Source organism: Vigna unguiculata, chromosome 5 (assembly GCF_037176805.1).
Source record: "Vigna unguiculata cultivar grain cowpea cultivar isolate G323 ecotype 2 chromosome 5, ASM3717680v1, whole genome shotgun sequence".
Taxonomy (NCBI): Eukaryota; Viridiplantae; Streptophyta; class Magnoliopsida; order Fabales; family Fabaceae; genus Vigna; species Vigna unguiculata.
In genome coordinates, this window is record NC_140796.1 from 20633047 (window position 1) to 20659615 (window position 26569).

General features: G+C 33.1%; 1 protein-coding gene across 1 annotated transcript; it reads left to right on the plus strand.

The window, feature by feature from the left end:
* The first annotated feature begins 7730 nt into the window (after positions 1-7730).
* On the plus strand, positions 7731-9417 carry LOC146886212 (uncharacterized). The gene has a single exon (XM_085673008.1). The coding sequence runs from the start codon at positions 8142-8144 to the stop codon at positions 9144-9146; it is 1005 nt and encodes a 334-aa protein (XP_085529134.1). The 5' UTR covers positions 7731-8141; the 3' UTR covers positions 9147-9417.
* Positions 9418-26569: the final 17152 nt, after the last annotated feature.

Genomic DNA, 26569 nt, shown 5'->3' on the forward strand with positions numbered 1-26569 from the left:
AATTAATATCTCATGAAATCTATTCTAACCTAATATTTAGTATAATCAAGAAAAGATTGTTCTTGTATCACATGTAAAAACCCTGATTATTAATTGAAATTATTATTATTAGTATAAATAATAATTAATAAGACATAAATTAAAAAAATATAATAAATTTATAGTGTACATATGTAGGAACGTAATCTATACGGTGAAAGTGCAATTATATTGAATGAAATCGTTTATAATTGAAGTATATGATAAATCTTATTTGAAATTTTAAATTTTAAAACACAGACCTTTTAATTTTAAAGATATTTAATTAAAATTAATATAATTAATGTTTATGTTTCCACTAATATATAAACACGTACATATTACGTGCAATACAAAAAAAATGTTTAGAATAATAATTTCTTTTTTGTAAATAACCAAGATTTATAGATATGAAATAATTTTAAAATAAAACCTCCTAGATTAAAAAAAAACCAAAATAAAAATCCTAGATTAAAAAAACATTATATAAAGTTAGACTAACCGAATCACAGCGAAAAAGAAAAAGAAAAGTTATCATATTAAGAAAAAAAATGTGTCATTCTTAATATCTTTTTATGAAGATTTGAATGTTTCTTAATAAGTTGGAGTTGGAGTTTAGATGGTCTATATTCTCGTAATAATCTTCCTGATTTATGTCACACCACACGCATTGCACAGTTTTGTTGACCAGTTTTCCGTTGAGTTCCAATGACTACATTTTTTTCCTCTGTCTTTGACATCATTCACACATACCATTTTCTTTCTTATCTTTGTTCTACACTTCCGAAATTTTGTTGATTTATTTTCCAACGTTAACGGACACAGCAGGCAGCCATGACTTATTTGCATATTCGATATTCTTCTCTCAAAGTGGTTGTTCTAGGTACTCCAAGTTATCGAAAGAAGAGAGGTCTTTGTCAAAGTTGAAAAGTCGATTGTCTTTCTATTGAATTCCTTGTTGGGATGAGCTAAAGTCATAGTGGAACAATGCTCTTATTAAAGAGTGACACTTAGAGTTACAATGAACTTAATGAATTTGTACAGTGCGAAAGTTGACGTTTGACGTTGTAATTTTTATATATATAGAACTTTTAAAATAAAATAAAATACAACACCTTAATTTGAATTATTTAAAAAAATGCAAATATGTTTTGATTATCATGTTTGTTATTTCTAGTACGTGAATTTCTAGAAAACAAAAAAAATATATTAGATATTCAGTTGTTCCAAAAACTTAACACTATTGTTTCATAATAGTAATCAACATGCATATATAACAAGTTTATTATAAGAAAAATGATTGGTTCACATTTTTATTTTACCACTTTTTTACCACCTTATATGGTATGAGCAGTGACATTTTTATTTTTAATTTAGTTTTAAATTGTCCACACTAACACCTGAATTTCATTCTGCTTATGGTCACCAAAATTGCATTCTTTTCCAATCCCATTTCTGAACTATGAACCCCATTTTGCAACCTCATTTTCAAACTCTCCAATCCCATTTTCGAGACCATTCTTTCATTCTCGAACTCCAATTTAAAACCCCTTTCTATTGCAATCATCGAACCCCATTGTCATGCCATTCCCTTACCCCAAACCATGCAAACAGAACCTTTCTCTTGTTTGAAAAATTGCCATTGTCGAACATCAGAAGCTGCCATTGAAGAACCCCAACCCCATTCCTTTGTACCTACGAAGGCTTCCAATGATTGTGCGCGTTTGAGGAGGTTTTAATTTGGTTTCTCCCCACCTTTCGTTGATAGCCCCTACATATTTGTGTGAAGTATTTTTGCGTGGTTCTTGCGTGGCATTGTGAGTTCTCGTATTCATCTTCTTCCTCGGTAGAGATTGGGACTGAAATGTATATACATTTGTGGAAAAACTTTCCTGACCCATTTTCAAAATCAATTTGCAACCCAAGACCAATTAAGTTATAACCCACAAGTAATTTTTTGCACGAAATAGAATCACAAATTTGGAAACTGCAGATGAAAACACTATTCCCTCCCATACTTGCTGGACCCAGCTTGTGCACACCAATAACATACCCATCCCAACACTTCTAAACCAAATGTATGTGGATCTGTGAAAAAATTCCCTGACCCATTTTGAAAATTAACTTGCAACCCAAGACCAATTAAGTTGTAACCCAAAAGTGACTTTTTGCATGAAATAAAATCACAAATTGGGAAAGGGCAGCTGGAAACACAATTCCCTCCCATATATACCTGTTGGATGCTAGCCTGTGCACACCAATAACACACCCCATCCCATTGCTTCTACACTAAATATATATGTAAGTTGGGGAAAAACTTTGTTGGCCCATTCTTAAATTAACTTTCAACCCAAGGCAAATTAAATTATAACCCACAAGTGACTTTTTTTACGAAATAGAATCACAGATTCAAAAAGTGCAACTGGAAACACAATTCCCTCCCATACTTGCTAGATCCTAGCCTGTGCACACCATTTAACACACCCCGTTCCACTACTTCTAAACTAAATATATGTGCAATTTGGGGAAAAACATTGTTGTCCCATTCTAAAATTTAACTTGCAACCCAAGACCAATTAAATTGTAACCCATAAACGACGTTTTGCACGAAATACAATCAGATTTGGAAAGTGTAGCTGGAAACACAATTCTCTCTGATACTTGTTGGACCCTAGCCTATGTACACTAATAACACACCCTATCCCAACATTTCTAAACCAAATGTATGTGCATCTATGGAAAAACTTCTCTTGCCCATTTTTTAAATTAACTTATAACCCAAGACCAATTAAGTTGTAACTCACAAGTAACTTTTTGCACGAAATAAAATCACAGCTTTGGAAAGTGCAACTGGAAACACAATTCCCTCCCATACTTGTTGGACCTTACCCTCTGCACATTAATAACACACCGCATCTCAACACTTCTAAACAAAATGTATGTGCATCTGTGGAAAAACTTTTCTTGCCCGTTTTTAAATTTAACCTATAACCCAATATCAATTAAGTTGTAACCCACAAGTTACGTTTTGCACGAAATAAATTATAGATTTGTGAAGTGCAACTAGAAACACAATTCCCTCCCATACTTGGTGGACCCCAACCTGTGCACACCAATAACACACCCTATTTGTGTGCTTTTAAACCATATCTAAGTTCATTTGGGAAAAAAACTTGCCTTTAACTTTTTTCAAACTGAGATGGATCTCGAGACAAATTAACTTGTTACCCACACAATACTTTATGCACAAATATATTACCAATGTTTGGATAATGCATTAGAGAAAAAAATGCACTATCCTAACATATTTGACAACACATGTGTACACACATAGATTTTACAATGAAAAACTATGAACTTGTGATTATCACTTACAAGACATAACAGGAAATACTATAACCTTTACTACAAATTCAAAAATGTACTTCTTAAATTACATTATTCATCAATAAAAAGGTCAAAACTTTGGGAAATAATATAACATTTTTAACTTCCTTATATAATCAAAATATTTTAGATAATTACACAATTCAAAACACTTATTCTCCAACCTCCTCCTCCCATAACTCGCAAAAGAGTTCGAATAAAATGACTTTTGTACCGTATGCGTGGTTAGTGTTTCATTCGCGCATACATATTGAATATGCATCCACGATAAAAACAACACATAAGCCATTATTGAATCAATATATTGAAGAAACTTATAAAAGCATTTCCAAAGTCTTACCTTCCTCTCTGTTCTACAATCATCATCTACATTAGCATCACTCATCATTCCCAAAATAGATTTTCACTTCACCAAAAATAAACTACGTCAAATATCAAATGCTTAAAACCTACAACAACAAAAAAATCTACCATATGCACAACGGTGGTCCACACAGTTTCACAAAAAGTATTGCAAATCATAAATAAAAGGGTTCCAATCATAAAATAATGTACCATAATTAGAAGGGTTCAAATAGAAAATGTCCAAAATAGATAACTCAGATAAACACTTAAGATAGATGACTAAAGCATCCAAATAACCGAACAACAAACACCACACCCAAATATCAGTTCGCGACTTAACCATAAATAGTGCAAATTACAATGCAGAGGGTTCAAATCCTAAAATAAATTACTCAAACAAATCAGAACAAGATTTTAGTCATACTAGAACACGAAACACCATACCTAGTATTCCTTTTGTATATACATGTGGTAATTAACATATACATTTCGTTCTTTTTTATATTCTATTCTTTCAGTATAATAAAACCATATATAGTATAAAATGTGGTCCTCTACAACCTCTATATTCCTCTCGATTTCTAGTGGTTTTCTTTTACTTTGCGTCATAATTTTAACCACATGGAGTGAGGACTTTTGCAAACTTCTAGTTACTCCTATAACACTTGGAGTGAGGACTTTTGCAAACTTCTTCACCACCCTTTTCCTGTAATATTTTCAAGAATGCATCATCTACTACACCATCATACCACCCATATGCAACCACAACTTCACAAACTATCCAAACACTTAAAACCAAAAAATAAAAAATATTCCAAATGCAAGGTAATTCTCAAAATTTAACTTCTGTCTACTTAATGGAATCCTATTGATTATTTTGCCAAATAGCTAATTAAAAACGATTTATAACTTACGAATCCTAGTATAAATATTTATAATACATTTAAATATTCTCAATAGTTCAGGGCCATACATATTAATTTAACTTTAATTTTAATTTTTAATTTTCAATTTGAAACATAATTTGATTCTTTATGAACGGAAGGTTCAAGTCAAATGAAAACAAAATTTTGATTCTTAGGCCGAAAATGTAAGACCCGTGAAAAATTAATTAATTAAAATTAATTAATTATAATTAATTAATTAATAAATACAGGTAGTGGGAGCTTTTATGGCATTAAATATTGACTAATATAATGTGGAAAGGTACTAGTTGAAGTGGGTGAGAGTATTTTGATTATGTGAGAGGACTTAGGTTCAAGTCCTATGTATGCCATTTTTGTGTTATTTGATTTGTTATTATTTTTATATTATGCCTAAATCATGTGAATGATGATATTATTATATAATTGTATGATCATCATGAAATATGAATTGGTTGAATGGTTTGGCATTAATTTGGCATTGCATGGTTGTTGGTTCAAACCTTGGTGAACCCAAATTTAACTCTCTTTTTGCTAGAAATTCGTTGTGACTTGAATATGAAAGAGTATAGAAAGCCCTATCAGTTGGTGATGTGTGGTCTATAAGGCTTCTAAAGATATGGTTAAGCACGTGGAATTCTATGGGTTGTGGCCCGGAATGACTTACCTTGAGTGTTGGCTCGGGATAGCGGATGAACACGAGAAACTCTTGAGTTGTAACATGGTTGTGGCGGATAAGATTCCTTTGTGGTGAAATGATGTTATGCATGGTTGTGGCCATGTGGGATGAAAGAAGGGATTTACTTTTGATGTATTTGATTTATATGTGTTAATTATATTAGCTCACCCTATCTGCTTGTGTTTGGCGATGATCGTGTACATGTGAGCAGATGATGTGGATGTAGGTGGTCCTGGCGAGGCTTAGACTCGAAGCGTGGGCTAGCTTGGGAGTTTTATGATTTATGTCTTGAAAATTTAATTGTAAGCACTATGGATGTTTATGTTATTTCGTGTTTTATAAATTATGGAATTTTTGGACTATTCTTAGTTTTAATAAAGTTTTAAATTTCTCGCGCTTTTGGGAAATGATGTTTTAATAAATGAAGCTGACGTAATATCTCTTTAGTTTTTATTTTTTATTTAAAATCCGTAATATCCTGACAGGATGTTACAGAAAACACTTAATAGCATGTAGATAATGTGAATATTGTTTACTTTACTTTATTTGTTTGTATTAATTTGATTCAGATTGCATGTTGGTTGTTGGGTCAAATTTTAATTGATTTGAGGAACAGTCCAGAGGAAGCCATTAATGTTGCTGAGTTAGAGAGTAACCAAGACCATGTTTCATCCTTCGTGAAAACTGAAAAGGAAGATACTGAGGCAAAGTCCTAACACCCCCTATAAACATTCCTAATGCAAAAAAAACTTAAAAACCAAGAAATGACCTATTTATTTTTTTGCAATCAATCAATGGAGCGGTGAAATTGGAATCTTCTATCCAAAACAACAACCAACTGCAAAATGCAAGCATGGGGACACAACCAAATCAACCAAATCATGGGTGCACACATAAAACCTAAGCGAAAACGGAGAAAAAAGTTTACCTTTTTCAAGTTCAGCCCCAAACTCTATCGAGGAAGAAGATGAATACAAGAATCCCTAATGCCACACTAGAACCACACAAAAATACTGTACACAAATATGGAGGGGCTGTCAACGAAATGTAAGGGGAAACCAAATTAAAACCTCCCCAAACACGCACAATTGTTGCAAGCCTTCATGGGTGCAAAGGAATGGGGTTGGGGTTCTTCAATTGCAGCTTCCGGGGTTCGACAATGACAATTTTTCAGACTACAAGGGGAGGGTTTTGTTTGCGTGGTTTGGGGTAAGAGAATGACACTACAATGGGATTTGACAATGGCACAAGAATGTGTTTCTGGATTGGAGTTTGAGACTGGGGGAATGGTTTCGAAAATGGGGTCCGAGAGTTCAAAAATGGGGTTGCAAAATGGGGTTTCATAGTTCAGAAATGGGGTTGGAAAAAAAGGAACGTGAATGCAATATTTTAGTAGTATTGGTGCCCACGCACGGAATGGAATTTCATTCTCAAGTGCTAACGTGGTCAATTTAAAACTAAATTGAAAAGTAAAATAAGAATGTCATTGCTCATACCACATAAGGTGGTAAAAAAATGGTAAAATAAATGTGTCAACTTATCGTTTTCCTTATCTTAAATCAATGAAATCTTTCTACAGTATATGTGAAATTGATGATATGATATTATTTTACATTTAAGAAAAAAGATATTTAATGTAATCAAATTAAATATATATTTTCCTATTAATATCATATGAAATCATTAATATAACTAAACTTTATGTTTTGTTTTGAACACTTTCATTACATGAAATTAGCCCAATCCATGTTCTAGACTCCTCTCCTGATTTTATATATAACTTATTTAAAACATAGTTTACAATATGGTTTTGGCATGTTTCTACATTTGGCTTTTTCGTTTACCACACACCACTAATATTTTACAACACAAACAAGTAACTAATGTTATCCTTTGGTCATGCACAACATAGAGGAACCAAATCTCCTTGGCTTCCCAAACTCATGAGAAATTAACATTTTTAAAAAGGAAAATGCTTTTTTGACATTTTTCTCTTACAACTTGAGGTGACATATTTTAAGTGGCTTCCCATTTTTCTATTTTCTCATTTCTCTATATTCTAAAACCACTTAGAAGATGCCACATTAGGTTGTAAGAGAAAATTGTCAAATTTTAGTTGTCAAAATATCATTATCCTTTTAAAAATATACATCTTCCAAATGTACACACTTTCTATAATTCGTTGGGCAAAATGTCCACATTTTCTACCAAAACCACTAATTAAACATACAAACACAATTATAATATTCATGCATGTCTTTTTCTTCTTTCTTCCTCTTAATATTACTCAAACAGATCAATGCATCAACGCAAAAAACAAATTATACCAGTGCTTAACTTTTAGCATCAAGCAATTAAGAAGTTATTATTACATCCATGCAACCATTTGATACATAAAAAAAGAGCATGCAAAAAGAGAGTCCTCTCATTAGACTCCATGCACCACGCTCAACGTAATCAGTTTTTAGTTTTTCTGTTATTTTCTCTTTCAAACTCTTATATAACTTTGTTTTCTTTCCTTTTTATTTCATTCTAACTTTCTATTCAGAAATAAATTTCTTTTCTCTCGTCTATTCTCCTTTCTCTGTGATAATGTGAGCCCCTATGCATAGTCACTGTAAAATCTTCACAACCATCATGTCAAGACTGAGTTTCTCTAGTTCTTCTAAGATTGTATCAGAGCCCTTCTTTTGAAGTGCTCTACTGCACATCTTTGGTTTCCTTTACCCCTTTCTTTCTTTATCAATATCTTTGTTTTTTCTTGGGTGTTCTTGATCTCTTTCTTTGTTATGACTGATTTTGCAAGCACCCAACCCACAACACCCGCATATATGTATTTGCACCCTAACAAGAACCCTACTGCGCCTTTTGTCTCTCCAGTTCTCGATGTCAACAATTTCCAGTCATGGTACAGATTTATGACAACAACTTTGAGTGCCAAAAATAAATTACAATTTATTGATGGAATTGCAACCGAGCCAGACAAGAAAGATCCCTTGTATCAAACATGGAAGCACTGTAATGACATGGCCGTCTCTTGGATTTCGCATTCTGTATCTCCTTCAATTCGTCAAAGTATCCTATGGATGGATATAGCTGAAGCCATTCAGAACGATTTGAAATCAAGATATTTTCAAGGTGACCATATGTGCATATCATATTTACAATTGGAAGCTTCATCCACCAGGCAAGGAGAATTGACGGTAATTGATTTCTTTACCAACTTGAGAATTATCTGGGATGAAATAGACAACTTTAGACCTGATCCTACTTGCTCATGCCTTACTAAATGCTTCATTGGTATGATTGGTTTGATTAATCAAAGAAAAAGTGAGGATCGTGTGATGCAATTTCTTAGGGGTCTTAATGAACAATACACGAATGTTAAGTCTCATGTTCTTCTTTTAGATCATATTCCTCCTATTAGTAAGATCTTTTCCTACGTTGCTCAACAGAAACGTCAAATTATGGGCAACAATCCACAATCTGAAATTAATATCAAGATTATTGCCAGCAACATGCAAATTACTTGTAATTACTACGGTAAAAGTGGCCATAATGAATCTATTTGTTTTAAAAAGAATTGTTTTCCACCAAATTATGAGGGAAAGAACTCAAGAAACTTTGTTAAACGTACCTGCACTCATTGTGGTAAAAATGGTCATACTATAGATGTTTGTTACAAGAAACATGGTTTGCCACCTAGACATAAATTCTTCAACAACAAAGCAAATTCTGTCAATGGTACTAATGGAAAACATGAAGAGAAACAAGAACATGATGTTGGAGATTAGGATATGCGTCTAACTAAACAACAATACCAAGCTTTATTGGTTATTTTACGATCTAAAGAAGGGTATTGCCACCTAGACATAAATTCTTCAACATCAAAGCAAATTCTGTCAAAGGTACTAATGGAAAACATGAAGAGAAACAAGAACACGATGTTGGAGATTAGGATATGCGTCTGACTCAGCAACAATACCAAGCTTTATTGGTTGTTTTACGATCCAAAGAAGGAGCTGTTGAAGATACGCATGCAAACCAAATTAACACTATCACCATTGAATTGTCTCAACCAGGTAAACCCTTCGTAAGTTCTTGCAATATAAATGATAAAAATGTTTGGATTTTTGACTCCCACTACAGGAAATTTGCTAATTTGAGAGCGAAATTAGCGAGGAAAAATTTTGCTCGGTAATTTGTTGCTAATTAGCGAAGGATTAGCGAGAAACTAAAACTGTGGCTAAATTGTAGCTAATTAGTGAAGGACTAGACACAACATAATATGGTAGCTAATTAGTTAGATTTTAAGCACAACACAAATATGGTAGCTAAGTTGTAGCTAATTAGTTAGGGATTAGACATAACATAATATGGTAACTAAATTGTAGCTAATTAGTTAGGGATTAAACACAACATAAATATTGCAGCTAAGTTGTAGCTAATTAGTTAAGGATTATACACAACATAATATGGTAGCTAAGTTGTAGCTAATTAGTTAAGGATTAAACAAAACATAAATATAGTAACTAAGTTGTAGCTAATTTAGTTAGGAATTATACACAACATAATATGATAGCTAAGTTGTAGCTAATTAGTTAGGGATTAAACACAATGTAATATGGTAGCTAATTAATTATGGTTAATGATTTTTTTGCTAATCCAAAGCTAATAAATAGAATTTGTAATTAAAAAAATAATATGAAAAATGTTCTATAAAAAATTAATTTATTAAATAAATTTTTAAAAACTATCAATGTATTAACGAATTATCAAAATATATTTGATTATTATATAAATTAATCTTTTATTTGTTAATTATACACACACACACACACACACACACACACACACACACATATATATATATATATATATATATATATTTGTATCAGATTATGATCGTAGCATGATAAGAAAGGTTTGGAATTTAACATGCATGGATCGCTATTCTGACTCTTTAGCTAAGGCAAGGAAAAAGGCAAGAGAGAGGGCAAACTCAGACAATATAGAATACTTAAATGGTTTTGGGCCAAGAGGAATAAGGATTGAGATGTGGGACGCTTTAATTGACATATGGAAGACAAAAGAGTGGAAAAAGAAATCTATTACTGGTAAAAACAAGAGGGCAGCCAAGCCAGAAGCTATGCTGCACATTGGAGGGTCAATAAGCTTTGGACAACACTTGAAAAAGATGGTATTCATTTTCTTATTTATTTTAGTAATATCTATAACTCTCTAATAATACTTGGTGGATAATGTTAGTTTTGAAATGGTTGAAAAGCCAAGAAGGCGGGATTGAATTTGCTAGTTAAAAATTTAGGCTATCTTTGCAAGCTAAAAACCACCTTTAATTAAATCAAATAGATCACCAAGTTAGGATGCAAAAGGTGTTGGACAATATACTTTCAGTCGATCAAAACAGAGTTAACAAATTGATTTTACTAAACAGATTCTGTTATGGTATAATCAATCGATTGAAACAAAAAAATAGTCGACTGAAATATTGGGAAAAATGCAGAAATGCAAATTCAAGTTTTAAACCAGAAACAATGCTCAAGAATGATCAAGACTAGTTCCAAATGATTATACAAACATGCTCAATGCTGCAGATGCCATGGAAACATGCAAGATCATGAAAAAGATGATTAAAGCACAAGTTCTTTGAAATGAAAATGCAAGAGAGAAAGGTTAGAGAAGAGAGGACACCACAAGATTTTTATACTGGTTCACTCAAACCTGAGCTACATCCAGTTTGTCAAGGCAACCTGAGCTTGACTTTGCACTATTTCAAATGTTTTACAAAGTATCCACCCTTACACTTCCAAAATATGCAAAAACACCACGAAAGACTCTTGAATCACACAAGAATCACACCAGCACAGCAAGAACCCTCTTATAGACCTGGAAAACCACAAGGCATACACATAAAGCTTGAGAAAGATCAAACCTGAGTGGTAGCATAGCCTAGCCTACCACAAACCACTTTCTCCAAGCTTCAAACCAAGCCAAAAGCTCCAAGAATTGATCCAAGATCAATCTTCAACAGCTGCAACACGTATGATCACGAAGGAGAGAGTTTCCACAAGTTTCTAGAACAAATTCCTACTATAAAATGATCAACAGACCTCTCTTTCGAAAATCACACTTTATATAGTCAAATTGTTACGAAATTCAACAGGTTGATTTTCAAATCAATCGGTTGATTTCACTTGACTTAAGTGAAATCAGTCGATTAAAAATTAAATCAACTGATTGAATTTGGTGCAGTTTAAGACTACTGCATCCAACCTTTTAACCTATTGAAAAACCATTCAACAAACTAAAAGAGACATTTTAACTTGTTGAAAAACCATTCAACAGATTAAAAGACACACCTAAGACCAAAAACATCTAATTAATGCTATAAGGTCTACAACATGAATTACAAACTTAAAATACACTTTCTAAATGATATAACTACATGGAGAGCACACGTTCCAGCCTTGATCAATCATGGTTAACATCAAATTTCCTTTCTTTCATCAATGTAGGCTTCTTTTCAATGATAATGACTTCAAGATAGTTCAAAAAGCTTCATTAAGTCTTCATCAAATCTTCAAGAAGCAAACCACCTGGGCTTCACATGTCAACAAATATCATTAATGCTCCTTGTTATTGGGCGTCTTGATGGGCTTGGGCTGAAAGGTGAATGTGGGCCATGTATTGGGCCTTAAGCATGATTTGGGCCTAGGCGTTGACCCAAGCTATAAGCCTGGTTGGGATCACATCATCCCCTCCCACTTGAAGAGGATTTGACCTTAGATCAAGAGGATTATTTAAGGCTCACAACAACTAAAGCTGGGTTCTGCCAGGATCAAAAACATATCTGCAATAGTCATCAAACAGAATTGGATTAAAATCATGAAGACCATGCAATATAATTGATTAGGGAATGTGTGAAAGTGGGCTTATAAATTTGGGAAAATTTGGTATTAGGCCCACTTTACAAAAAGAGTGTTTCACACTTTGACTTGGATGATTTTTGAAAATAATTTTAAAGTCAAAGTGTATTTTGGCACTATATTTTGAAGAGGATGAAATAAGGGAATGAGATAGAGAACAAAAAGTTTGAGAAGGAAATAAAACAAGAGATTTAATGAAAAAGTGAGAAGAGTTTAAAGATGCGAAAACTCCCTTTGGAACTTGGGTCTTCATGAAAGGAATTGGTGGAGGATTACACATAAAATCCCTAACAATGAGTTCCCTTAAAGTTGAATTACTCTTTAACTCTACCACTTTTGATTTTCTTTCCAACTCACTCTTTGTTTTTAATTTCTCTCTTGGTTCAAAGTCTTTTCTCTCATTCTCTTCTTTGGCTTTTCTAATATTCTCCTCTTTTGCCTTTTCTTCTTCATCTCTTTTCTTTTTATCTTTTATCTCTTTGTCCTCTTGTTCTCTTTTAGCACAAAGCTTCTCAAGCTCTTCTTTCCATACTCTCGAAGCTTTTTAATTTTTGCTTGCTCTTTCTTTGTTCACTCAAGAGCAAGTCCAAATTGTGCTTAAAATCTTTTTCTAGTCTAGAAAACTTAGCAAGATTTTGGATGAAAGCACCCCCAATGTTAATAAAATCTTCTATCCTAGCTTGTTGCAGTTTAGTGATCCTAAATGAAGGGGGAATGAAATGTTTCCACATGCATGTTTTTAATTCAGAAAATGTGTTAATGTATGATTTTCTCCCCTTTTTGACTCTATACTGCCTCTCTTGCCACCACTCGGATGCACGTCCTATAAACCTAGAAGTAACATGCCTAAGAATGTCAAATTGACTATATTTACTAAACAATGGTTGCACCAATTTCTCTGTATCCCACATCCAATCTCTAAATGATATTGGTCCTATATCCTCCCCAAATAATGGAATGTCACTATGAAATGTATGATGCAACTCATGACTACCATGCTTATGCAACCTAGGACAATATGTAGAATATGTACTCATGGTGATTGAATGAACTTATGCAACTTGAACAAAATTGGTAGAGGAAATCAATCACAAGTGGACCTCCAGGTTAGGCGAGGTGAGTCTTTAAGACTTCTTAAATACCAAGGCCAATCCTTGCCAATATACACTTGTAAAAGGTGTCAAAGATCACACAATTCTCTAAGTGCTAAGTAAATAGAATCACTTGAGTCACTAAGCACAAAACAAGCAAAAAAGACTCAAAGAAATGTAACACTAAAAATGGACCCCTAAATGGCAAAAGATTAGAAACTTTGGTCTCACAAATCAAGCCACTATGCAACATGAAAACTTGAATATAAGCTATGCGGCCTAATGTAAGGTAAGAAAGCACTTAGAACTTTCAACACACTTACAACTAAAAGCGAATTACTAATGGATAGGAAAGGTTCTACTTAGGAGATGGGATTGAACACCTTGTGGTTCCCCAAGACACCTAAGTAGGCCAAAATACAAGTTCAAAGAGAGTTAAAATTGGTACACAAAATTTAGGCAAAGAGGAGCAACCCAAGAGCACCAAACTTTTAGAGAACTTTGAGTAGAAAATAAGACACAAAGGATGCTCCAAATTGACCAAAAGAAGTGACCAAATTGTAGAAAAACTAGTAAACTAAAAGATGCAACAATTACAAGCCACAATGACCAACAAAAATGCTTGAAATTGGTGTTGGAAGCTACTCCCCAGGCCAACTTGAACACCACAATTTTGGACAGCAAAGTGATCCACTCCCAAGAGCACTTTGGTGCCAAATGAAGCCTTAGTTGATGGCTGTGAAGTATACACCAATTAGAGGAAAATTTGGACCCCTTGTGGATGCAAAATGCAACACCAAACAACAACAAAAACCTAGCTAAAATAATGAACAAAAACAGCAAACAAACTATGCCAAAGGCATTGGTTAGCTCTCACTCAAGCAAGAAATTGATGGCTCAAAACTTTCCAAAATATGGTGAAGGTGAGAGGAAGAATTCAAGCACACTCTCTAGAGTTTTACTTCTCAACCACCACCTAAAATGCTACCTTAGACTAGCAACTAATTTGGAAAACAAAATCACTTAATTCACAGTCAAGAGCATTGAAGCCAACATTACTTGCCAATTTAAATGTATAACACAAGAAAAGCTAATTAAGAAAGCTAAACCACATTAAATATGATTTGACAAGACTGAATTGAATAGCCAAAAACAAGGACAAGCAAGAAATTAAGGCTTGAAAGAAAGGAAAGCACAACAAAAGGAATCCTAGAATGGAACTAGAATAGAGTAAAAACCAAAAATAGAAACTGCAGTGCTCATAAAATGCTTATGGTATTCATTGCATGTATGCCAATGTGAGGGAAGTAATCCACTCCAAATGAAAGCAATTGATGGCAATATGGAATACACACATAAACAAGCAAATGTATAGACCAAGAGCACTGAAATTCTGAAGCAAAACACACCAAAAACGCACTAAACAGTGATTTTCCCGAAAACACAACACCAGAAAACGCTGACAGATGCCTTAACTTTGAAGATTTTTCATATTTTCGGTACTGGACATATTTGAATGATTCTTTTTGCTACTTTTTCGTCCAGATGTTAAGAAAATTAATCAAAAATCAGAAGGTGATTCGGTTACAGTTAAATCACACAAGAAAAGTGTGTGTCAGGACACAAGTGAAAACAGCAGCAAATTGGCATTGAAAAACACAGAAAGTTGCCTCTACTTCAAAAATTTGTATAGAATTCAATTCTCAACATAATTGAATGATTCTTGTTGGAGAATTTTAGTCTATGACTTAGCTTTTCGAAGCAACAATCAGCTTAAAATTTGGTGCACTGAGTCACAAGTGACACTTCTCAAACTGAAGGTGTGCAGTGGAAAAAAGTTGAAAACAGAAGCAAAAGCAGAGTGAAATGGCATTAAAACAGTGAGAAAAGCTTGATTATGATCTAGAATCAAGCATAGATGAAGATGAACATGTTAGGACACTCTAAGGCACAAACCAATCGGTGAAATGGCATTAAAACAGTGAGAAAAGCTGACTCAAACAACCACACGCATAGCATGAAGCTTCATTGCGTTTTGGAGTGGAGTTTGGCACGGTTTCACCCAAGCAAGTGCAGAAAATGATTGTAAATGGTGGAAAATTGAAGAAACATGTAAAAGAAAGCATGAACAAGACATAGAACACAACTTGAACGGTGGAAATTGAAAAGAAAAAAGAATCACCGAATAAAAATGAGAAGAAACACAATGGAAGCAAAAAAATGGTGCTAAAATGTAAAGGAAAGCTAGTAAAATATGTGAACCATAGCAAGCAAGGAAATCTACAAATAGAGTGTAGAACACTCTTGTAGTCTCATAGTTGCATGGAATCAATGGAGAAACACAATATAATAGACAATAAACGGTAAATGTGAAAGAAAAACAAAAGAGAAGAAGAAGAAGAAGATGAGAACAAGACGAAAAATGAAGGAAACACAAGACTAGGAAAGAACCTTACCAAACCTTGAGAGACCATGGTTTGATGGCTCTTGATACCATTATGGTGGAGCTCCAAAGGTGCATGAAGAGCTCCATGTGCAGCAGAAATGGATGAAGGAATGGAGGCAAGTTGGAAGGCACTTGCAAGCAATGAAAGGTGAAAAAGGTGATAGGATTTCCTAATCTATGCTAGCCTAAGGAAGGTGGCTAGAGGTAGAGAGAGGAAATCTCTAGAAAGTGGTGACTCTCAAAGGCAGTATAGGGAGGAGTGCTCTCAACTCAAGTTGCATCTATTGCATAAAATTTCAAGAGTGTCTACAAATGAGTGAAATTTTGGCTTTTATATGAAGCCACTTACACATGAGAAAGGAGAGCCATTGGATGGAGTGGGCCTTGATCTTGGCCCTTAGATTAAGCTTGGAGAAGAAGGCTTGATCTTGGCCATTGGATGATGCTTTGGAAAAGGAAGAAGCATTCCTAACCCTTGGATGCTTTGGATCCATGAGGTGTAGGAAGAAGTGTTGACTTCCACTTAGTCCACCTTGGCTCTTTTGATAGCTCATGGCCAAATCTTCTATTGGGTTTAGTCAAGCCCAATTTTATCAATTGAACTACTCATTGTTTGACTTTTTATTCTAGAAAGCAAAGCTGAAACAATGGGCCAATATTATTGCTATTCTATTGCTCTTTGAGACACCTCTTCAAATTTTCACATCTTCTTTGGCCCATGTGAAGAGTATGAGAAGCCCATGTGGGTTTGGGCCATCTTGAACGAAGTCTAATTGGATCTTTTTTAGCATGCTCCTTGTTATTGGGCCTCTTGATGGGCTTGGTCTTGACGGTGCATGTGGGCCATGTATTGGGCCTTAAGCATGATTTGGGCCTAGGCGTTGACCCAAGATATAAGCCTTGTTGGGATCACATCAACATGTGTGACGTAGAAAAGTACTAGCTAAAATGGTCAAGAGTACTTGATTGTGTGAGAGGATTTGGGTTCAAGTCCTATGTGTGCCATTTTTGTGCTATTTAATTTATTATTATATTTAATAATATGCTTGATTATGATGAGTGAAAATTTAATCCTATATTTATAGGAATTATCATGAATCATGAACTAGTTCAATGGTTGTGAACTGATTTGACATTAGCATGGTTATGAGTTTGAATCATGGTAGACCCAAGTAAACTCTCTTTTTGCTAAAATTCTTTTTGGCACTACTATGTAAGACAAGAAACCCTAACCGTCTAAAAAGGCAGCTGAAGGGGATTGCGAAACCACCATAACACCAATATTCAATGATCATTAAGCTAATTTTAATGGAAATTCACTGCATTAGTGAGTGATTTAAGGAGCTGAAAGGAAAGGAAAGCAAGGGAAACCATTGTTGAAGAAGGAACTCTAGAATTCTTGAAGTGTAACAAGGAATCCATGTTAGAAGAGCTGGAACCATTCATTTCAAATTCGTATTGCTTAATTGTATGCCTTATGTGAATTATTTGATGTATCAATTCTGCCCATGCTGAAATTTTTGTGTTTTTGAAAAATTCCCAAAAATCGCTTGAAAGGCTATTTATAACCACCAGGTGACTCATACAATTTTGTATGCATTTCGGGCTTCCTAAGAGGAACTGCCTAGCGGTGAGCATTGTGCTGCCAGGCGACGCATGACTAATCAACCCAGTTTCTGGGTTTTGTTTGAACTGCTTGACGGTGATGAACTACCGCTAGGCAACACGGGCTGTCTTGGCTCGATTCTTGGTTTCTCTGGGTTCAAGGCAATTTGTGCTCAGTGGAAATGGTGTGAAAATCATTACTTAATCAAATGGAAGTGAATAATTGTGGAATTCATGGGTTGCTAAGGGAAAATTGTAGGATTGTGGCATGCCCTCATTCTAGGGTTTGGAAATTTTGGGAATTCGAGGGTTAGGAATCAATTGCAGCTTGAATTGGACTGGGATTGAAATGTTATATGTTATTTTACCACTTGAGTACCGATAAGTGTGTTAAGATTCGATGAATTGGTCAAATATGAGTAATGGAGATTTTTGGGGTTCAAATAGGTGCAATACCAATTCTGGAAATTTTCCAGAAAGTAATGCACTGCCTGGCAGCTCCTAGGCTTGCACCAAGCGACACCGCATCAATGATAGCAATGGAGTTCTCTATGGATGATGGTCACAGGGTTGGGCTTCCATGAAGGGTTACAGTAGTTTATAAGTAAAGTAAATGAAACGAGAAGACCATAATAAGGTTATGTCATGGTGGGAATTATGCATGGAGGGTGAATAGTTGGGTAAAAGAAGTGGATAGGTTGTTGAGTATTATTTGACTTAAATATAATATAAAAATGAGTATTGTAGTAGTTAAAGGAGACACGCAGAGTATATACTTATAGGCACAAAAGAAACTAGAGTAAGATGGGCTATGGTAGAACAATAAAAGATTTCATTGTGAGTAGCTAGTTTTGCCATAAGTTAATGATGTTGGACAACATGAGCTCATAGGCTTAAATCTATAAACTAGCGAATTGAGGTATGCAAATTAAGTAGGATGAATTGGTAAGGGCCTGAAAACACCTGGTAATGCAGATTGTAACTTAGGTAGTAATTAGAATGGGTTAGCTACTTAAACAGTGTTCAGAAGTGTGCAAAACCAACAACCTTAGGTACTGGTGTGGCGCTTGGCGGCCAGGATTGGACCGCTAGGCAATAGTTAAATTTTTCATGATGGCCTGTGACGTGAGGCGCCTGGCGGTAAGTGTTCCCACTAGGCAGTTTAGAAGGGTGGTGAGCCTGGCGAATCGTGAGTTGCGCCAGGCGATACTGTGAGGCAAAGGTGCTTTGCTTGTTTTGGATGTGCATGGTCTATAAGGCTTTGGTGATACTCTAAAGGTCGGCTTGCTGGAGTTCCTTGAGTTGTGGCTCGAAACGTATCCCTTGAGTTGTGGCTCGGGATAGGGGTTAAGCACGTGACATTCCTTGAGTTGTGGCTCGGAATGGCATCTCTTGAGTTGTGGCTCGCAATGGCGGATGAACACGAGAAACTCTTGAGTTGTGCCTCAGATTGGTGATGAGTGCGTACTTTTGCCCTCATTTAATGTTTAATTCTGGGTATTTAGTTGAATTTGTGTGCTTAAATATTGATTTAATTGAGATTTCCTATTATTGGGTTTATTGAGCATGAGATAAAAACACTTGTTAAAAATAGCTTTTTAGTTGCATAAATGTTCTTTGGATATTTTGAGGTGTGTTAGTGCAGCTGCAGCTAACTCAAGTTCATGGAGTTGTGGGAATCAATTGATTAAAGCTTCATGACACCTTAAAGATAAATCCAAGAATAAGAAATTATCAAAAGTACAAAAATTCAAGCCAAGCATTGCATGAAGACGGCAAGAAAAGCTTGAAAAAGTGAAGAAGTTTGGGTAAACTAAGAAGACAGGAACAAAAAATTGGACCTTGCGGTTTTCTTTATCTTTATGATAGAAGATAATTTGGGAAAATATATCTTTAGATATTTTATTTGATATTTTTAAATAATTATCATATTTAATTATATCATAAAATATTAAAAGATAATAACTACCAAATCTATTTAAATGTGACCAGATCTTCTTGAATCTTTTTAGTTCCACAACAAACAAATATATCTTGAAGATATTGGATTATTTAGAAGATAATTTAAGGAGATTGCAAAGGGTTGATTTGGAAAATTAATACAAATACTAATTGGTGATAATTTATCATATATATTTATTTAATTAATTAATTAAATTATATTAGATATTGATATTATCAACCAATTATATTTGTCAAATTGTCTAAATCTCTCCAAATATTTTTAAATATTTATCTTTATCTTTATTTTAAAAGATATTTGAGAGATTTTAGCAACAGAAAAGCCTAGTCCAATTCCTATATAAAGAGACCAAGGGAGAAGCTGAAAGGACAAGCTCGGGACTTCGGAGTTCACGAACCCTTTAGGGGGGGCTAATTTCGTTTCCTTCTCTCTCTATTCTTCTTCTATTTTTATTTTGCATTCATGGAGTTCTAAACTTCTTGGGTTGATTCCATTGTAATTTCTTAATTGGATTCTGAGGTTAGATCAATTAATTTGTTTGTTCTTTTGATTCTTGTTGAGATTTATTTTGATCTATGTCTTTTGGTTCTTAATTTAGTAAAAGTAATGATTTTTACATTGTAGCAAGTTAGGACGGTGTTAAATCTACATAACATAACAATCGTATGAGTCCAAGGGTTTTTAAATTTTAATTGAGAAGTTACTTTGAATAATTTTAGAAACTTTCATATGATTGAATGAGTTTTTGCTAATAATTGAGAAGTTACTTTGATTAAAGGTGAAAACTTAGATTAGAATTAGTCAAGAAGTTACTTTGGTTAATTAGCTTTTTACTAGATATAAGAGGTAAAAGAATGGAGATGATTAGGATTAGTAATATTTAATTGAGAAGTTACTTTGGTTAAATTTACTAAGATTAATCTACAACGTTCTTGCTTTTGACCCTTTCTATTTCCTTTACTACTATCTTAGCAATACAAAAGTTGCTATAGTTTAGTAGTATTAATTTGATCGCGTCAACGACAACATTATGAAATTTGGCGCCGTTGCCGGGGAACACGGTTAGAATTTTTATTATTTTAGTTCTTTTTTTTTATTCTTTTGATTTTATTTTTTGTTTATCACTAACATTTTTTATCTCAATTTCTTTTTTGACATTTATTTTATTTTCTTTAGTTATTTTATTTTTTTTAAGCATAATTTTTGTTTGAGGAATTTTGTTGGGAAATTTGTGAAACTAGTTGGGGAACACTTTGGCTAAGGAAAGACAAGGTACTTAAGTTGTCCATTGAGACACACCTCTCTTTCCTAGAAGTATACTCAACAAGCTTTCAACTTATTTCTTTTCAGAAAACGTCTTTCAAAAATGCAAAATCATTTTTCATATGAAAATAATCAACAATGTGATTTTCAAGTGAATTATAATCCACAACAACCACATTATCCATATGATTATCAACAGCAAATTGTTACACCTACTTCTGCACCTGATATAAGTAGGTTAACTTTACTACAATTTAATGATCTATATCCTTGATCATCTTTTGTGGAATATGAGCAACCATCATACAATGAGCAACAACCATATTGTGAGTGTCCACCTCAGCCATCCTATGTTCCATTTGGTTCTCAACAACAACAACATGCACCATCACAACAAGTTGCAGCAATCAATGGACCATCCTATAAGGAAGTTGAGTTATTAATGGATGAACTGAGATAGAAATTAGACACCATAGATGAAAGGTTGCGAGTTGATCAACGATGCAAAGATATTGAGCAAAAATGGTATGAAAATGATAAAGTATTGTATGACATGATGAAGGATGCAAGTAACAACAACTTTGTAGAATTACTTTGTACTATTAATACCACCCTCCAATGCCATCTGAGATTTGCTGAAATCCCAGAATTTAGAGAACTTCGTCAAGAAATAGAAGATATGCTTCTAAAGTTGACCATTAGAGCTGAACAAATGTTAGAAGATTTAAATCAGCTAATGAAAGACAAAGCTATGGAGGCCACCTTAGAAAAACTTATGAAGACGATAGTTGAGCAAAGGGATGAAATGATAATGTTAAGGAGCATGAATTAAAGGATGGAACAATTGAGCACTGATGTGAATGAGTACACGACTCAAATGTTAGATCAACCAACACTAGAATCACATCACATTGATATATCTATTGGTAGATATAATGATGCTCATAGTAATATGTCTACTGATGGACATATCAATTTTACTAAAGATGTTGCTGATGAAGAAATTGAAGATTCTCACACATACATACCTAATGATGGATATGTTGATAATGCTCAATATGAATATAAATTTTTATTTGTTAATGATGATATGAGTACAAATGATCTTTTTCATGAGCAAAGTTGTGAGAATAATACAATGGAGGAACCAAGTGAAGTTGAAGAGCCAACGATATTCGAAGATGTAGCTGAAGCATCTACTATTGCAACTGACTTGGTTAATGATGAAGCAGCAAATTCAACTACTTCAAGTGAAGATTTTAGTTCACAAGATGAGATTACAAGGATTACTGATGATCCGATTAACCATCTGAACACACTCAACACATCAAGTTTATTTATGTGAATGATGATAATAGATTTTTAGTGGTGATTTTTGTTGACTTGCCTGCGGAGCAAGAGGAAAGGTTGCTTCAAAAGGAAAAGAGGTTAGATTCAAATTCTTTTGAAAGCATTGCTGATAGAAAAGTTAAATTGCATGCATATTTGTTTTCTGTTTCTAATTTTAGTGAAAAATTTAAAAACAATTAAAAAATATGTGTTTTTGTTTTTACTTTTTATAAAAATAAAAATGTAAAAATTAAAAAAATGACACAAGCTGATTTGTACTTTGTAAAACTAAAGAAAATAAATTTTGACATATGGCCAAATTGAGCCAGAAGTCATAAGATTTTCCGTTTCCTCCCCAAAAAAGTCCATTAAGGACATTTTTTTTTGAAATAAGTGTGGGGGAGACAAACTGTAGGTAGGATTTTTTTTCTTTCTATTTTTCAATTTTTTGTTTTTGTTTTCATTAAAAAAAATTGTGATTTCTTTTTGAGAAAATTTTGAAAGTATTAACTTTTTACTAAGTGAAACTTTTAAACAATATGTCTCATAAGAAATCCACAAAAAAATATTTCCCAGCTTTCAATAAAACATATTGACATTGGATTTTTAGGATTTGATTCAATAATTGGGATGATCATAATTCTGGAAAACTAAAAGTCATGTTGATATGAGTTGATTGTTTCTATGATTTGCTAATTGAGTTGATTTGAGAATTACTTGATTAAATATTTTGTGAAAGAGTTTTGACCTTGTGAGTCTTAGGCCTTAATGTAAAGGATGGTCTGCCTTGTGTCATTCCTATTTTTCCTTAGTGACTTGCTCATGCTTGTTTATACTCAAATATTTAGCTTGATTCTTTTGTTTTGCAACTTAGGTGAATATGCATGATTTGATATGACTGAGGCATTTCTTGTTTCTAGCTACTTGGCCAAATAAGCCTACCTTGATATTAATCCATTGGTAGCCCCTTTGAGCTTTAAACCTCTTTTTTTCTTATTTTAAGCCCATTGTAAACCCTTAAAAAGAAAAAGACCATGTTTTTTCTTATCTTAGGAAGAAAGAAAAGAGCTAGTGGATTATGATAGGATTGGTTGAGGAATACAGTGTGTGGGTGAGTACCTCACCCAGAAATTAATAAAAATGGCAAAAGGAAAAATTGTTGAAATGAAAAAAATAATTGCTTTCTAGAAAAAAGAAGGAGAGAGCAACAAAGAGCAATAAACGAAAAATAGTTGTTTTTGAAATTATGCTCCATTATGCTTCCTACATTACTATTTCAAAAACCCAAAACTTCTAAAATTTTTCCTACCTTTGCCTTGGCCCTATTATAACTTGTAAAAAAGTTCTCATGATATTTTCTGAAAGTTTGTGAATATTAGAGTCTTGTTAAGTATTACGAGTGTTTACTTGCATGAGTATTTTGGTGAGAAAATACACATTTAACTTGAGTGCTTTCTTTCATAATTGATTGTCTTGTGAATTCAAAAGATTAACTCATGTGTGAAAAATAGAATCTTTTCGTTTGTTTATGCATGGTAACTTAATTTCTAGAATATTGATTTGTCTCAAGTAAGGTTCATTCCTTTGATCTAGTGTTGATATGAAGTAAAATACCTCAAAATAAAGTTTTGAAATTGCTCAATTTTGCCCAAGAGTGCAAAAGGATAAGTGTGTGGTTACGATGAATGCGTATTTTTGCCCTCATTTAATGTTTAATTCTGGGTATTTAGTTGAATTTGTGTGCTTAAAGATTGATTTAATTTGGATTTCCTATTATTGGGTTTATTGAGCATGAGATACAAAAACATGTTAAAAATAGCTTTTTAGTTGAATAAATGTTCCTTGGATATTTTGAGGTGTGTTGGTACAGCTGCAGCTAACTTGAGCTCATGGAGGTGTGGAAATAATTTGATTAAAGTTTCATTAAACCTTAAAGATAAATCCAAGAATAAGAAATTATCAAAAGCACAAAAATCCAAGCCAAACATTGCATGAAGATGGCAAGAAAAAATTGGACCTCGCGGTTTTCTTTTATTTATGATAGAAGATAATTTGGGAAAATATATCTTTAGAAATTTTATTTGATATTTTTAAATAATTATCATATTTAATTATATCATAAAATATCAAAAGATAATAACTACCAAATCTTTTTAAATATGACAAGATCTTCTTGAATTTTTTAGTTCCACAACAAACAAATATATCTTGAAGATATTGGATTATTTAGAAGATAATTTAAGGAGATTGCAAATGGTTGATTTGGAAAATTAATACAAATACCAATTGGTGATAATTTATCATATATATTTAATTAATTAATTAATTTAATTATATTAGATATTGATATTATCAACCAATGATATTTGTCAAATAATCTAAATCTCTCCAAATATTTTTATATATTTATCTTTATCTTTAAAAGCTATTTGAGAGATTTTAGCAACAGAAAAGCCTAGTTCAGTTCCTATATAAAGAGACCAAGGGAGAAGCATAAAGGACACGCTCAGGACTTCGGAGTTCACAAACCCTTTAGGGGGGCCTAATTTCGTTTCCTTTCCCTCTTTATTCTTCTTCTATTTTTATTTTGCATTCATGCAGTTCTAAACATCTTAGGTTGATTCAATTGTAATTTCTTAATTGGATTCTGAGGTTAGATCAATTAATTTGTTTGTTCTTTTGATTCTTGTTGAGATTTATTTTCATCTATGTCTTTTGGCTCTTAATTTAGTAAAAGTAATGATTTTTACATTGTAGCAAGTTAGCACGGTGTTAAATCTACATAACATAACAATCGTATGAGTCTAAGGGTTTTTTAATTTTAATTGAGAAGTTACTTTCATTAATTTTAGAAACTTTCATATGATTGAATGAGTTTTTGCTAATAATTGAGAAGTTACTTTGATTAAAGGTGAAAACTTAGATTAGAATTAATCAAGAAGTTACTTTGAATAATTAGCTTTTTAATAGATATAAGAGGTAAAAGAATGGAGATGATTAGGATTAGTAATCTTTAATTGAGAAGTTACTTTGGTTAAATTTACTAAGATTAATCTACAAAGTTCTTGCTTTTGATTGAGAAGTTACGTTTGTTGAAAGTAAGGACACCAACAAATTAATTGAGAAGTTATTGATTAATTTAAAGTCTTAAACAAGAAATCAATAACAATAATCTTTAGGAAACCAATGATGAAATCTATTTTGAAAAAGCAGTGGAATCGCCCTATTTTTCTTTATTATTGTTTCTACCTTATTTTATCTTTTTATCTTTATCTCTCATATCTTTATTATTTTATTTGACTAACTTATTTGTATAATTTTATAAGAACTAATTTGTTAAAAATCAATTCCGTGTTCGTTGGGAGACGGCTTATGGTTAACTTTACCCTTTCTATTTCCTTAACTACTATCTTAGCAATACTGAAGTTGCTATAGTTTAGTAGTATTAATTTGATCGCGTCAACGATAGTGTTATCAGTTGGCGAGTGTGCGCGTTGTGGTGTGTACGGATGGGTCCAGTTAGATTGTAATGATGTATATGTTTATGCATATGTATGTATGTTTTTTAACTGTTAGCTCACCCTATCTGCTTGTGTTTGGTGATGATCGTGTACGCGGTACACGACAGCAGATGATGTTGCAGGTGGATCTAGTGAGGCATAGAGACGGAGCGTGGGCTAGTTTGGAAGATTTTTCTATAGAGTTGTTTTATTATGAATTTTACAGACTTCTAATCTTTGGTTTATTAACATGGATTTAATTTATAATTGATTTTATAAATTGAAGTTGAGATACTTTATAATGTAATAAAGTTTTAAATTTCCCACGTCTTTGGGAAATGATGTTTTGATAAATGACACGTATTTGTTATTTCTTTATGTTGTTATTTAAAACCCGTAATATCCGGCCAGGATGTTACAAATGGTTCATCTTCATCAGTTGTAGGTCCTTCCACAAATCCAAATCATGTACTTCCAATAGAAGAAATCACTACAATAGCTACATAAATGTCTCAAATGCAGCAACAATTACAATTACAGACAGAATCTCAAAAGCAACTACAAATAGAGTTACAAGGACAAATAGAGGCACATGCACAACAAAAAGCACAAGTAGATATGCATGCACAATTTCAAGCTCAATTGCAAGCACAAATACAAGCACAAATGAAGGCACAAATGCAAGCACAAGTGGAAACGCAGACCCTTTTACAACAACAAATGCATACACAAATGCAAACACAAATGGAGTTTTTCAAGACACAAATATTTCCATCATTAAAGATATCATCACCACCATCAGTTAAGATACACGGGGAGAACAAAATATTAAGATGATATTGTTTTTTGTTTTAATTTTAATCATGTCTGTTGACAATTGTTTTATTTGTGATGTTTAAAAACTTTCATTATGTTCTTGACTTTGACTATTTTAAATATGGTAAAATTTGACATGTTTCATATAAATTGGTTGGCAAGATTTATTATACTTTTACGTAATATTGACAATTAATTGAATTTTATAAGGTACAAAAATTATATGAGCATGAAATATTTTGGCTTGTATTACAATT

Excerpts from the sequence above, each read along its gene's own strand:
- LOC146886212 (XM_085673008.1), top strand. The coding sequence starts at position 8,142 with ATGACTGATTTTGCAAGCACCCAACCCACAACACCCGCATATATGTAT.